The sequence below is a fragment of the Acartia tonsa genome, chromosome 12 (genome assembly GCF_053477335.1).
Source record: "Acartia tonsa isolate MP-2025a chromosome 12, ASM5347733v1, whole genome shotgun sequence".
Classification (NCBI taxonomy): domain Eukaryota; kingdom Metazoa; phylum Arthropoda; class Copepoda; order Calanoida; family Acartiidae; genus Acartia; species Acartia tonsa.
The window spans coordinates 7,094,132-7,108,825 of NC_137271.1; the positions used below are offsets into that span (position 1 = coordinate 7,094,132).

General features: G+C 33.2%; 1 protein-coding gene across 1 annotated transcript in view; it reads right to left on the reverse strand.

The window, feature by feature from the left end:
- Positions 1–14,694, reverse strand: part of l(3)80Fj (lethal (3) 80Fj) — a 75,043-nt gene that overhangs the window by 33,178 nt on the left and 27,171 nt on the right. Inside the window, exons 24-43 of the mRNA XM_080178641.1 lie at positions 13,290–13,359; positions 12,779–12,845; positions 12,043–12,121; positions 11,272–11,367; positions 10,753–10,883; positions 10,154–10,229; positions 9,139–9,299; positions 8,366–8,477; positions 7,885–7,962; positions 7,025–7,125; positions 6,287–6,367; positions 5,741–5,816; positions 5,317–5,392; positions 4,903–4,970; positions 4,641–4,727; positions 1,813–1,902; positions 1,535–1,606; positions 1,130–1,182; positions 650–736; positions 102–242 (exon numbers count right to left, since the gene is read on the reverse strand). Coding sequence (XP_080034767.1) covers positions 102–242; positions 650–736; positions 1,130–1,182; positions 1,535–1,606; positions 1,813–1,902; positions 4,641–4,727; positions 4,903–4,970; positions 5,317–5,392; positions 5,741–5,816; positions 6,287–6,367; positions 7,025–7,125; positions 7,885–7,962; positions 8,366–8,477; positions 9,139–9,299; positions 10,154–10,229; positions 10,753–10,883; positions 11,272–11,367; positions 12,043–12,121; positions 12,779–12,845; positions 13,290–13,359 — 1,802 coding nt within the window. The remainder of the gene's footprint in view (positions 1–101; positions 243–649; positions 737–1,129; positions 1,183–1,534; positions 1,607–1,812; positions 1,903–4,640; positions 4,728–4,902; positions 4,971–5,316; positions 5,393–5,740; positions 5,817–6,286; positions 6,368–7,024; positions 7,126–7,884; positions 7,963–8,365; positions 8,478–9,138; positions 9,300–10,153; positions 10,230–10,752; positions 10,884–11,271; positions 11,368–12,042; positions 12,122–12,778; positions 12,846–13,289; positions 13,360–14,694) is intronic.

Genomic DNA, 14,694 nt, shown 5'->3' on the forward strand with positions numbered 1-14,694 from the left:
AATCCTAAAGGTGAGAAATAAAATATTTCCCGTACAAAAAAGCCTCTAAAAGCTGAGAGCCCAGCCGCTAGTACTATTTACAAAGATTAATATGGCAAATGTTCCTGTCGCCCAAGCCCTTGGGCACGAAGAATGAAACGGCCTGCGTGACCATGAAATCGTTGAAAAACGGGCAGATCTTGTACAGTGCCACAGCAATACCAACTCTAGGCTCCCAGTGGTCAATGGCTGGCTCAACAATTCTGAAATAGTTATTCAAAATATTATAAACAGCTTTCCACAGATATTAAAGTGAACGATGATAGATCAAAACCAGTATTGTTAGCCCCGATGGACAGAAGGCTATTTATGTTATGTGATGCTTTACATGATTTTTCAGTATCGCTGAGATCCGGTTCTAACTTCTAATCCAGCGGATATTGACCGGTTTTGAAGTCATACTGAAAAAGAATTACAGTATCCTATTATTTTTCTTACTGAAAATTAATTTTAGTGAAGTTATTAAAAATATAAATACCAAAGCATATCAAACAAACTTCCCTAGTAGGAGCTATAACCATGCGGGGCAGTTCAAACCTTTAACCTAACCTAACTTAACCTAAAAGGTATCAAAATACAGTTTTTAAAAATTTGGTTTTAACTGACTCACCTGCCAAACGCATCAACTAAAGGAGGTGTCATAATCAATTTTTCTTCATACATTTCCAACAACTGTGTCAGAGCAACGCTTGTAAAGTCCTGACAATCCAATAATACAGGATCATGTTTCAATGAAACAGAAGGCGGTTTTTAAGTTTTTTAAATGTGATGTTGTTCAATGAAAAATGAATTGTTTAAACCAGGGATAAGATAATCGAAGATAAATTGATGTAAATTCCCTATTACCGTTAACAAAACTACCCCTTAGATTGAAAATATTATTGGATTAGTTTGCGTACTGCTAATTTGTACATACCCCAAATCATGATTTATTAGTCCTGATTTCAAGATTTTAAACGACATGAGCAAAAATTCTTCGGTGGCTATTATAATTTACAGCCTAATTCCCTTTCTTTCTTTTAAACATTAATGTTTTTAAACCAGAACTTTGGGAAGAAAGTGGCGACTTTATTCATAATCTTTTGTATTTTCCTGATCATCTTTGAGCAACTTTGCCAGGCCTTCAGCTGCAGCTTCTCTAACCTAAAAATTAGAAATTATCACCTTCAAGACAAAAGTTTTTAGTTTTTTTTGGTAATATTCTCATCCTTGTTTAATTTAAATTCTAAAACTTAAAATGCGATAGTAGTTATTTATCGCATAGACAATTTTCAGCGGATAGTAAAATGAACAAAACAGGAACGTCCAAGGAGCGGTTGGTATAAAGGGGTGTTCTGTTCACTGTTTTATATCCCCCCCCCCCCCCCATCATAAAAGTTTTTTGAAGGTACATTAGATTATCCCCTCCAAAACTATTGAACACTTCATTTTATTCCCATCGTCCTTGGAAGAACCGATTCTTATCAAGCGGATATTTATCAAACAAGGGGCTTACCTTTCCTACAGGGTGGCAAACGTCTTCCAACACACCCTCCATCAGTCCAGAGCCAACCTCCAGGTTAAGTTCCTAAAAAATTAAAAATACAATTAACAAAAAGTTTAACCCGATTTGAAACCAACTTCGGTTGATAAGTGTTTGCTTTAATTTTCTATTATATGGTATTTGAGGGGGGAGAATTATAAGACAAAAAAAACGCCATATTAAATACTAATTGTAATAGTCAATAGTCATTGATTATTCGATTATTTCCATGAACTATAACGTTTTCTTACCGAAGGTCCCCATAGCTTATCAGCCAGTGATTGATTTTCTGGTAGAGTATCACTCCTTGCCACCCATACTCTGCGCACAACATTCTTGCTCTAGTAGTATAATAGTCGTCTTTAATTTTTTATACTGTTGATGTATTCACCTATTGTTAAAATTTATACTGTTTATTGTATTATATACAATAGCGGTTACGGTTAAGAGGGTAAGTCCACAGTGCAGCAAATGTACGTTTTTTTGGACATTTTAACTATGTTTACTAAAAGCTTCATAAATCGATCAATTCTTGGGATAAATCAATGCATAATAACAATTTAGAATCGCCAATGCATTGAGAAAACAGTAGATCCCCTTTTTGGCTTAGCTCTGATTATGAATTTTATTTTTTTCAACGTCAAAAGATAGTCTCAAATAAATCATAAACCTTTGTTTTTTAATAAAGTAACAGGATCTTTGTGCGTCAGTGTGTACTGTAGGATCTCGCTAGTCGCTGAACTGATATTATAATTCTTTACAATGTAGCTTCACATAGATTCAGGGAAGGTTCATAACTATTTTTTTTTTTTTGGGGGGGGGGGGGAAGCAACTCCCTCACAAGAGAAATCGCCCATAGAAAAAAATACTCATCCCCTCCAACAAATTTTTTTCAGATATTTTTATTTTTAAAAACTAAAACAAATAAGTGGATGGGTCAAATTCATCCCCCCCCCCCCCCCTATCTCAAGTGCCACTAAAGGCCTCCAGGGGGCGGCGTAGTCGCTATACTAGTTATAAATAAAACAAAATTGTTTAAAACATTCTACTCTTGAAGTGATTTGTACCACAACTATTCATCAACCGGAGGTTGTCACTAGGTCTATCTGTCCCTAAAAGATTAGCAGTAAAACAATTATACTTCGTTGTTTAATGTTTAAATGCTTTAAAAAAGAAATCTCTTTATAAAAGTGTCAAACTTGTTGATTTATTAATAAACTTCCCAAGGAATGACTTTCTTTTATTGATCTAGTACTTAAAGACTTTATCATTCTTGCTATTTAATATGCAATATAATAAAAAAAAATTAAAAACCTAAAATTAAATGTTAACAACCATTTATAAATAAGTTAAGAAATTGTTTGCCTGCCTGTAAAAAGATTTATTGCCAAATGCTCATGCAGCTTCTTAATGTCAGGCAAAAATTTTAAAATATTATGTGTATACTGCTTCACCCTAACAAGATAAACTGCACCCTTTACCCAAGTTTTAAATTCAAAACAAAAACTCAGGAGAAGTCGTGCCACTCCCTCTTTTCTAGGTGACTGGAATAAAAAAAAAATAGAAAATATCCATATGTAGAAAGCAATAAAAATATTAAAGAATTGTGTAAACAGACAAACAAATGAGTTACAGTGTAGATGGGCCTTAAAAATTTGAGTCAGAGGTTTCATCATACACATACATAACTGAAGAGATCAATTTTACCCTTGAAATGATAGAATATTCAATCTAAAGAAGCAAGGAAATAGTATTTTTTTTACAGAAAATTTACATGACTCTCTTAGCAGACTTGACGGACTAAGTGAGTTATATAAATGATGTTTTATAATTGTTAAGGGAAATGTTAAAACAAAGATCAATTTTCTATCTTAAATAGCACCTAAGAAAAATATTTGACATTTGAAATTATAAGAGTATCTTCGCTTCTATGATTGCAAATAAGTTTATTATAATGAAAATTTCTTTGTCAAATCGTTGCAGGGATAATATTAATCACCCTTCCCCTTCAATAAAGGGGCCTAAAATATTTCCTTTTGCATTTTCATTGTTCTTGTATAAAAGAATAGTGTTATTTATGTTGGTTTTCCTTTGCTACGCTAAATATGACCGCCAAGATAAATTAACGAATGCTTTGAAAAAGTCAAATATTACACACTTTCTCACTAAGTAGGGACTGTATAAAAATGTGAATATACAAAAAAAAGCCTCTTGGGTAAACATTGGACCCACTTTTTTATCATTAATATAACCTTGCTAAATCATAAATGTATGTGGGAAGGTTACCCAAGCGGCTTTTTTTGAGAAATAACCTAAACAACATAAAATAAACGTAAAAATGAAACATATGAAAAAACAATAAGTTTAGAAAAAATGCCTTTAATTCAAAATAATGATATAAAAAATATATATTTTTTAGGTTTTTTATTTAGTATTAACTTTGTCATTACTGATTTTAACAATAAAAGGCGACTAGAAAATTGATTTATATGTTAAAACATTGCTCATTTGACATAAGGTCGAAATCTTCAAATTCCTTGAATTTAGATAATTTCTTGTTTAGGTAGCCAACTTCCACGAGCTGGTACTCATTCAATTTTAAAGATTTTCTAAAAATTTCAACTGCTAGCTTCATCATTATGCTCATATTAGATATTAATTAAAAGATAAGGTTCAAATTCGATGGTTGGAAAATTTGAAATGTCCAGCTTTGCTGCACTGTGTAAGTCGACCCTCCAATTTAAATTAAATTGGCTGTATCTTACACTAGTCCCCAAAAGTTTTAAAATAACGTTTTTATACGTTTGCTTAATAACTTTTTAACTTTATTAACCATACCTAGTGAATTTTGATTGGTTGGATCATTAAGTTAAGTGTTCAAACGTTTATAACATTAATTGTGATCTACAGAAGGGGTAACTTTGTGTATTATCATTGTGGTTACAAACAATTTACCGGCCATTGTCTTATCCCTTTAGTTAGATCCCTGTCCTCTCCTTGTAATCCAATCAAACAATGGCAATCAATCAATCAATGCGAAGAAATCATTATTTTTCTCCGAAAAGTAAAGACGACATTCCTGTTCTGGCATAGATTCCAGCACATTGCTCAGTGCCGAGCTCATGGCAATTAAACCACGCAGCGCGGCATCTCTAACTGCATCAACCTAAAAATTAAAAAAAAGATTTTTAACCAAGAATTTTCAGTCAAAGGCTTTGATTACGTCAAGCTTACATTAAAATTATTAAAATTCATATTAATCTCGAAATAATTTCCTAGTCTTATAGACATTTTGATTAAGTAAAAAAAACATAAAATGATGGTTAAATGAAAATGATTACCTCAGACTGCAAAGCAGTTAGTAGGCATTCAATCTCCTCGGATGTAGGTTTAGCACATCCAGTTTCACCTAAGTTTTATTACTTTAATTATACACATAATATTGGTATCGAACCTATCACATGGGAAATATGAATTTAGGGGTTTTGTTTCTGAAAAATCGCCAAAAATCATTAAATGGCAAATAAAAAACATTGATGAAAATCACAACCAAAATAATCAAAAAGTTGGAAATATTTTGCTTCTGAGAAAAAATCTTTACATCTTGACAACCTAAAACCAAAATTTTAAAAAAGCATCGCAAATGTGTAGCTTTGACCCTTTAATAGCTATCGTTTACTTAAAATTATTAGTCCCTGATGTGTAATACAAATGACAATATCTTCATTTCTTTAAATTTCATATCAAAAAGAAACCTGAAACACATTCCGCAGTATCAATCAAAGCTTTGACAGCTGCCTGCTGTACAACATTTCTTGTTCTTGTTATCACCTGACAAAAATAAAATCTGATTGTAATAATTAGATTTATAACTATTTTGGGAGAGAGTACCACACTCCCAAAAGCAGTCTCCACAATATACCAAACATAGGCTACGCTACTATATGACTATGAATGTTTGAACCCCCCCCCCCCCCCTCCCTAGGTGTAGGGGCGTATCCAGTAGCATTTGTAAAGTAAAGATGACCAAATCGAAATCTTTTAAAGGCAGCAAGGCAAAATCCTATACTACTTACCGTTTTTTGCTTCGAACAGCCCAAAAACAATTAAGTTTTAATACAATTATCGTTGGGATCATTATGGATTTGCATTGTAAAAAGGGACAAATTTTTTTTTTACCTCAATGACTAGATTGAGAATTGCACTTCTTGGTAGATACATGGGGTGGAACATGTCGGTTAACTCATCGCCTCCCCTGAAAATTACAGCTGCAATCTTCTCAAAATATTATACATGTTTCGAACATTTTACGCAAACATAAAAAATTGTCTTTTACGTAATGTTGTACATAATATAAATATTGGCAACAATTAAGATAGAAATATCGTTATCAACAAAAGCAAATTATTTATTAGACATTACAGTTATGCTGCCTAAATTTGTGTTGATATTCCTTTAGAAATCATAAGCTATCTTAGACACACAAACTTTTCCTTAATGATAATTGCACTCAAATATAAGGTTTTTATTTTACCTTGCCTACGACTATTTTTCATTTTTAATCTTCCTCATTTCTAAACATTCAGGGACAGGCGACAAATAATTCTAAGTGAAATTTCCCAGTTACAGCACAAAACAAGTTTTAAGCCAAGTGGCGTATTTTCAGCAATTTAAAATATAATTTCATGAATCACAGCCCCTGTTAAAATACTTAAAACTACTGACCTGAGTGAAGTATGCTCTGAAATAAGTTCTAGTGCGTCGGTTACAACTTCTGCCTCTTCTAAATGCTCCATAACTACAGCCCTGAAAATATAAATACAGATTTAGGAACCCACAATGTTAGTTTTTTCTCTCTTTAAAATTGGTCTTTTCATAGTTCATTAAGCACTATTGGGGCTATTCTGTCTATTCTATGATATTTCTGTCTGTCATTAAGATTTAAGAAATATTTTCTTGTCTGCTATTAAAAATATAATTGTTTATATTTTGTGTTTTCTTTAACTTATCTTAAGTCTTTCGTTCAGTTTAAAAAAGCAAAAATAAATTGGGATTTTGACGACTTGTTTAGATAATCCGGAGCAAACTAACTTTGCCAGTCAAGCTGTTTAATTTATCTTCTTTTATTATGACTATTTTTTATTTTGTTTTAGAATTCATGTTATAATCCTTGTTTTTTTTAAATAGCTTTCTTATCATAGAGCTTAAAATAAATATATTAGTGTAGAATGATGTATAACCCAGACAACCACCTGACATAGGTGGTGGGCACCTTTTTAATCTGTTAGCAAATTGCTTTCTACTATTTCATAGCGACTTGGCTGTGTTTTTATTTCCGTCGCTATTGGCTGATTCAAAGACCCATTTAAATTCTGTGGGTAGAGTTACATACAGCTAGTGCCCCCTCTATTCTTTTAGTTTGTTAAGCATAATTTGCTTTATTTAAAAAAAAAATCAACTTACTTGATAACAGGAAAGCAATAAGCGAAGGCGGGGGCAGCCATTGGACAAGAATTATCTTCAACCTCTTCATCGCAGGGGGGCACACAGTTGTCATACAGCATCTACATAGATTTGTTTTTGGCGGTTTCTTTAGCACAGAGATCAACCGCCCCTTATTTTGAAATAAATAAAAAATAAGGGGGAGTTTGTTCGTCTATTATTTAAAGTCAAATTAAGTTAGGATATATAATAAATTAAAAATAGGAGGGAGTTTGTTCGTCTATTATTTAAAGTCAAATTAAGTTAGGATATATAATAAATTAAAAATAGGAGGGAGTTTGTTCGTCTATTATTTAAAGTCAAATTAAGTTAGGATATATAATAAATTAAAAATAGGAGGGAGTTTGTTCGTCTATTATTTAAAGTCAGATTAAGTTAGGATATATAATAAATCAAAAATAAGGGGGAGTTTGTTCGTCTATTATTTAAAGTCAGATTAAGTTAGGATATATAATAAATCAAAAATAAGGGGGAGTTTGTTCGTCTATTATTTAAAGTCAGATTAAGTTAGGATATATAATAAATCAAAAATAAGGGGGAGTTTGTTCGTCATTATTTAAAGTCAAATTAAGTTAGGATATACATATTGGTTACTGAGTATTTGAGCATATGTGATATTTCCCCTACAAAGTTAGGCCCCTCGCATCGGTAAAGCACTCCTAAATAAAAACTACCTACATAATAATCAATTTAATCCAAAAATAAGGGAGGGGCTGCTATCAGTGCTCAACAGGTACTTTGTAAGAAAGCACCAAATTATTTTTCATCACAAGTCATAACATTAAATTTTTAATAAGAAAAAAGATGAAATAATTTTTCACCTTCAAAATCTTCTTCAATGCCTCCTTGTATTCTTTTTTGCTCCAAGAGAATCCAAAGTCCATAGCTGCTTTCAAAACCTATAATATAAACATTTGCTTCTATATATTTTTTATTGGAAACTATTATCTTGGGACAAATCAGACAAAATTTCATCTGTACCCCTTAAATAGCAGCCGAGAAAATCACATTGTCCAGTGTTACAGACGGACAGCCTAAGTAAAAGATGAAACTTTGAAACTTATTTGAATAGTAGGTTTAATATTTCAGTTTGTAGGGGTTATTAAGCAGTTGAAGGCGGAAAATAAAGGGGAAAAGGGTTTATAAACTAAAGAAATTTAAGGTAAAGATAAATTATAAATCATGTCTTGAATGTATTCAATACGAATTCGATGCGAATTAGATTTAAACCAAAAAGGATTTAAAACGACTTTTTAGAATTTAATTATGTAGAACTTCATTGTTCTGTGATTTGAATTGTACCTGAAGATTAACGCCAGCAACAAACTGAGCAATAGTGTCATCATATTCAGAGAAGACACAGTGTCTCATATCAAACAGGATTTCCTTCAGGTTGCCAGCTATCAATGGGGACCTTGACAAAATAAATTCTTGTCATATTATGTTTTTAAGGTTTGGTGTTTGCACACTAAGTACATTGTTGAGCAATGATACCCCCCCCCCCAAAAAAAAAAAAATGGATTCGGATTGTTAATTTTTATGACTATTGAAGAACGTTAGCCATTTTTGGCTATAGTCACGGCAAATCCGCCACGCAATTTTTTTTCATTTAAAATGTGGCAGGCAAAGACAGAAAAAGCATTTTATTGTTTCTTATCTACAGGTAAAATGGTGGGTAGCAACCACAGTTTTTTTGTATTTTATTTTCACAGTAGCTTTTCATGCTTATTTTAGGTAAGGTCAGGTTAAGTACCTAAGGGTTAAAACATGGCCGCTGTTGGGCCTACAATTTTTTATTTTGATAAAGACCTTTAATTTTGAAATCCACAATCCGAAAATCTGAAGAAGAAAAAAAAGAATCCACAATCCAAGGATTGATCAGTTTTTTTAGAGCCGTATTTTTTCCCAAAAAATCCGAATCCGACCAAAAAATTGGGCGGATTGAAAACCCTATTTTATTTAACCTTTCAGATAATAAACATAGGAAAAAAACTACCCACCACCTTATTTTTAATTTATTTTAAATTAAGGTGGTGGGATTCGGTGATCTATAGGCACTTGTATGAAATGCATACCTGATAGCAGTATGTAGTACAGGCAGGATATCTGTGACATCAGCTGCCAAGGCCTGCGGGTTGCCTTGGACAGCAAACTTGAACAGGTTCAAAGCTGGTAGAGTGGCCGCCAGAATGTCCCTGACAACTGCCCGGATAGTGGCCTCTTTTTCAAGTTGAATCTGTATGACAGGCAAAGATTTAAATAATCCTATTATATAAAGTAGTAAATTTTTAGTCTATTGCGAAGGATCTTGCTAACCGCTGAACCGATATGGTCCACCTTTACAATGTAGCTTCTTATAGGTCTGGGTATGGTTTTAGGCTATTTTTTGCCCTTCCATATCTCTTCCAATATACCAATATATAGCCCCTAGATGATAGGTGGGCAGCCGCTAATGATTTTTTAATCATTTTGAAGCTTCACTGTAACGAAGAAATTAATATAGCCAGACAGGGGTGTATATTCTACATGGGATCCCCGGCTCAGGGGGGGGGGGGGGGGGCGAAATAAAAAATTAGTGGTTGGAGGGGAAAAAAATGTAAAAATTAAGAAAACTGAAAACATTTTTTCCATTTCCCCCCCTCCTTGGTAAAAAAAATAAAAGAATGTGTGGTAGGAGGGTTGAAATAAATAAAATATATAGTTCTTTAAATATTTCCCCCCCCTACTTGGTGAGAAAAAAAATAGGGGGGAAAAGAATTAAGAAATTTGGAACCGGGGAAAAAAAAAAAATCTTGTGCAGAATATACACCCCTGTAGACAGATCTAAGCTAAAATGGAGCTAATAGCTTCAGTAAGCTTGGTTTACTCGAGGAATTAACTATTTTATTAGCGGGATTTCAATAAAATGAGAACAGTAGCATTAGTTCTTGTACTCAAAGTCCAAGAATTAAGAATTTATTGTCCCTGTATCCACGTAGCCAAAGTATAGGCAACGTTGTAAGGCGCATGACATTTACAAAATGCTAGGTATATCCCTTAAAAATTATTTGCAATTATTTTTGCAATTATTTTTGCAATTTTAAATCATCCCTTCATAGCTTCTTTTTGTTTGGTGGTTAGTTCAGGCTTCTTTCCCTTTTTACGCCGCTCCTCCTCTAATTCTTTTCTAAATAATACAAAATATTATGAGTGTTTATTACACTAGTCCCCAAGGTTTTATAAGTAATAATATTTGTATTATTATATTGGTATGTATGTATATCAATTTATCGGCCATTGTCCTATTTTTTTTAGATCCCTGGATCAATTGGTGAATTGTTTTAATTTTTGTAGGCTTGACTTTTAAAAGGTGTTTGATAATATACTTTCCGATATTTTGTATTAAAAATTCTTAAAACAAGAAAATTCAAAACTTTCACGGATTTCTATTAAAAAATTTGAAAGATTTTTTTTTACAGAAATTACATATTTGAATACCTAGTTTATCCTTATATAAGAAAAAACAGAAATTATGCCTGTGTGTGTGTTCCGAATAATCTTGTCTACCACTGCACTGGACCGATATGGTTCACCTTTACAGTGAAGCTTCTCATTGCAAAAAAGGTTTATGCCTACAAAAAATGCACCCCCCCCCCCTCCAAACTAAATTAACTTCAAAGTGACCACTAATAGTAAATAAAAAAACTAACCTTAGAGCCAATTCCTCCATCTGTTCTTTATAAGAATACGCCTTGCTCTCTCTCTTGACGTTGGTATTATCCACATTGTTGCTCTCAATCACGGAGGTATCATACAGCTCTCCTTCTGGTGTCAGGTAGGTCTGGGGCAATCAGCGCAAAATTGCATTTTTATTTCATGGAGGAAGTGTAATAAATCTACAACCCTTGGATCACCTTCCTACTGAAGATGGCATTTGTTGTCCATTGGTATTAATAGATGCCAGGAATACATGCATGTTTATATGGATAGGTAAATAAATAATAACAATGACTTAAATGTACAAGGACAAAAATGATATTTAAAGTCAGTTCATTTTAATATAATTTCTGTGTTTGTAGTTTACAATTGTACCAAAAGAAATTATATTTTTCAAACAGAAAGGATTTGTTACCTAACCGAGGCAAAAGACTAGGTATTCAAGGTTATATCCAGTGTGGCTTTAATAAATAAACAACTTATTATAATTCTTAATACAATTTGTTACGCCCCTGGAAATCATTGACGTCCTTGTTGAGTAGCTCCTTGTTGGAAAGAACAGACCTCAAATTTGCCAGGATGAATGGCAACAGTGATCCAGGATTCACCTGAGAAAAAAAAATTATAGCACCTCAAAGATCGAGGGAACAAAGTTGAAAAAATATTGTGTCAAAAAATTTAATTGTAGGTATATAATGCAAGCCAAAAAATTCTTTTTTAAACCTACTCAGTACTCAATTCTCATTTAGAAAATTTATCCTAATGTCAATTACGAAATATAACATCCTCCAAAAACTACTTCTACTTTTATACCTATCTAGGTACTCAATTTTCAATTTACCCTAAATTCGTAGTATATTATTATCATTCACAGAACATAACATCCTCCAAAAACTATTTCTTTTCACCTTAGCTGATGGACCTGACCAGTTCTTAAAAGTTAGAAAAAATCTCCCCTGTTTGATAAAACAAGTAAAAAAATAAGGGACGGACAGACAAAGTACTTCGCTACTAAAAATGTAGTAGACCCACACAATGATTCTGTTTTGACGTGTCCGCTGACAAATATCCATAAGCCATATGTGATAGAAGAAATAAATATTACGGCGTGTTCTCTCAAAGTGAATGTATAAAAATAGTGGGGAAGGGGGGGAATTGGTTAGGCATAGTAAAAATTTCCCTCTTTATTTCTGATTTATCTAAAAAAATTAAAGGAGGGGGTCGGTTCTCAAGAAGCACTTTGATGGAAAGAACCAATATAACTATTTTTACTTTGAACTAACCTTGACAACAGTTTTTACAATCTCACCACAAGCGTCAGTATGGTCAACTATCTGCTCATTCACCAAGTCAATTAGAGCCTCCTAATTAGACAATAATAATCCATGTGATTCAGTGGAGTGCACAGGGTTTTGCCTATAATAAGGAGGGGGGGGGGGGATATTGTTCACTCCCCACTTAATTCTAAGGTTTTTTTGTCCATTTCTACTTGATAACAGAGAAAGAGGGGACAATGGGCTGTTTATTACACTAGTCCCCAAAGTCCTATAATAGCATTTTCTTATTCGTTGAGGAACTTGGTTAATTTTGATTGGTTGGTTAATTGAGTTGAAAGTCCAAACGTTTCAACCATCAATTGTAATCTACAAATGGGGTAATTATTTGTATCATCATTGGGGATGTACATCATTTTATTAGTCATTGTCTTGTCCCTTAAGATCCGTGACTTGAAAATCCCTTTTGTTATTTTAAGGGGTTGTATATCTTTTTGCACGTTTCTAGTACAATGTTAAGGGGGAGGGGGGGGGGGGGGGGAATACGAAATTCTACAATAGTCAAAAATAAAGTGCAAAAGTTCTTTAAAAATGCGCTTAAATTCTGTTCCTCTACTATTTATCTCTAAAATTATGGACACATTAAATAAGCTAAAAATATTAGGTAATCTTTCAGATACTCCAAAAAACATCAACATGGATTGTGATATGTCAAAAGCGTTTGATACTGAATATTATTGTATTTTCCTGATGTTTGAATAAGACCTCACTTGGGTCCAACTCTAGAGACTTGCACATCTTTATCCAGAAACCTAAATAAGGATGATTAGGTAAGTAAGACATTAAATTTAAATAGGGATGGAACAATTCTCATTAAACTGGAAGGATGTTTGGCAGGGGTGTATATTCTGCATAAGATTATTTTTTTCCCCTGCTGCTCTTTATTTATTATTTATATTATCCCTACTCCAACATATTATTTTAGTTTTTTTACCAAGGTAGGGAGAAAAATTTATTTTTACATTTTTTCCCCCAAACCATATTATTTTTTATCCCCCCCCCCCTTTAGCAGGGCCACCCAGAAGATTTATTATACACCCCTGATGTTTTGTAGCCGCAGGACAAATTAGCTTCTAATTTACAGAAAGTTTTTACACAAAGTGTCGATACAGTTTTATTTCGGCGACAATGAGTGGGAATCGATTATGGGAAAATCTTACAACAATTTAAAAATTTATATATAATCATATTTTTACCTGGATGCCTAGCAACTACACAGGGATGGTGGACAGGGAGCAGCGCAGCCAGTGCAATCTGTTCCTTCTCCTGGTCAGTAGGGGTCACATTTGTAATCACAAATTATCAATTTTTAACCAAGTTATCTTATTCGTTAGCTCAAGAACTTTGAGTATATCTATTGAATTTTGATTGGTTAGTTCCAAATTAGTGGAGTCTAATGTGTCCAAACTTTTTTATCAATACTTTTTAATGTGCCGAAGAAGAAACGAACTTGTGTTATTGAGGATGAAAATCAAATAATCCACTATTCTCTTATCCCTTATTAAAATGGACATACGGACTTGCTGGTCATGATTAAAGGGTAGTTATGTGTGAACTTTTATGTGATAATTTTATTTATGTTTCAGCTATCACATAAAGAAGAATCCTGGCTAGAGTTTGCCCTACCGAAACTCAATACATTGTATTTATTAATATGTTTTAGTAATATCTTATTTTGTATGCTCATACATGAAAATATAACCATGTACATTCCTATCCTTGTTTTATTGCAGATATCATTCATTGATTTAATTAGTTAAGGCTTTGGTGTTTTATCTCTATTATTTCTATTTCATATAGCTTGGTGTTTATAATGAGATGTAGAACAGCTGCCACAGTGCGTGTGTTATATTAAAGGTGCGTACGGTATCTATTCCTAAAGATACCAGTTTTATTGGCCTAGGGCCACTTTATCAATGCTAGCACTAGCGTAGTTAATTTTTTTTCAAAAAACAAGAGATCTACGGCCACCTATAAAATAACACGGAGCAAAGTGGACAACTGTCTATATTTCTAATCTAGCATTTCACAAAATGCAGTGTTTTAACCTTACAAGGTAGTTTACCCGAAACCAGAACTTGAACACGTAGTTCTATAAAGCTATTATTTAGGAAATAGGTAAAGACAACCGCAGGGTTGGTTCTATAAAGCTTAGCCTTCAAATCATTACAAGGATTAAGGAGGGCAGTGGAAAGATAAAACAAAGCCTTAACGGTGAGACAAAATGACACAGACAGAGTTAAAGATTGGGTTGGAGATTCCAAGGCTCAATGACTTTGACAGTTATGACGCATACAAGGACGTCGTAGAATTATGGAAGGTCACCACGGACCACCCCAAAAAGAAACTTGGGGCTTATCTTGTTACAGGGTTGCCAAATAAAAGTAAAACGTTTGGGAACAATATACAAGAGGGATTATTTGCTAAACACAGACCGTCAGAACTCGCAAATGACGAGGGCGGAATAGATAAAGTACTAGCATATCTTGATAGCATTCTAAGCAAAACTCCTAGATCACAAAGTATAGAGGCCTTTGCAAAGGTGCATTTTTTTAGACGGAAATCTGGCCAAAAGATTGCCGAGTACATCCGAGAGTTTGA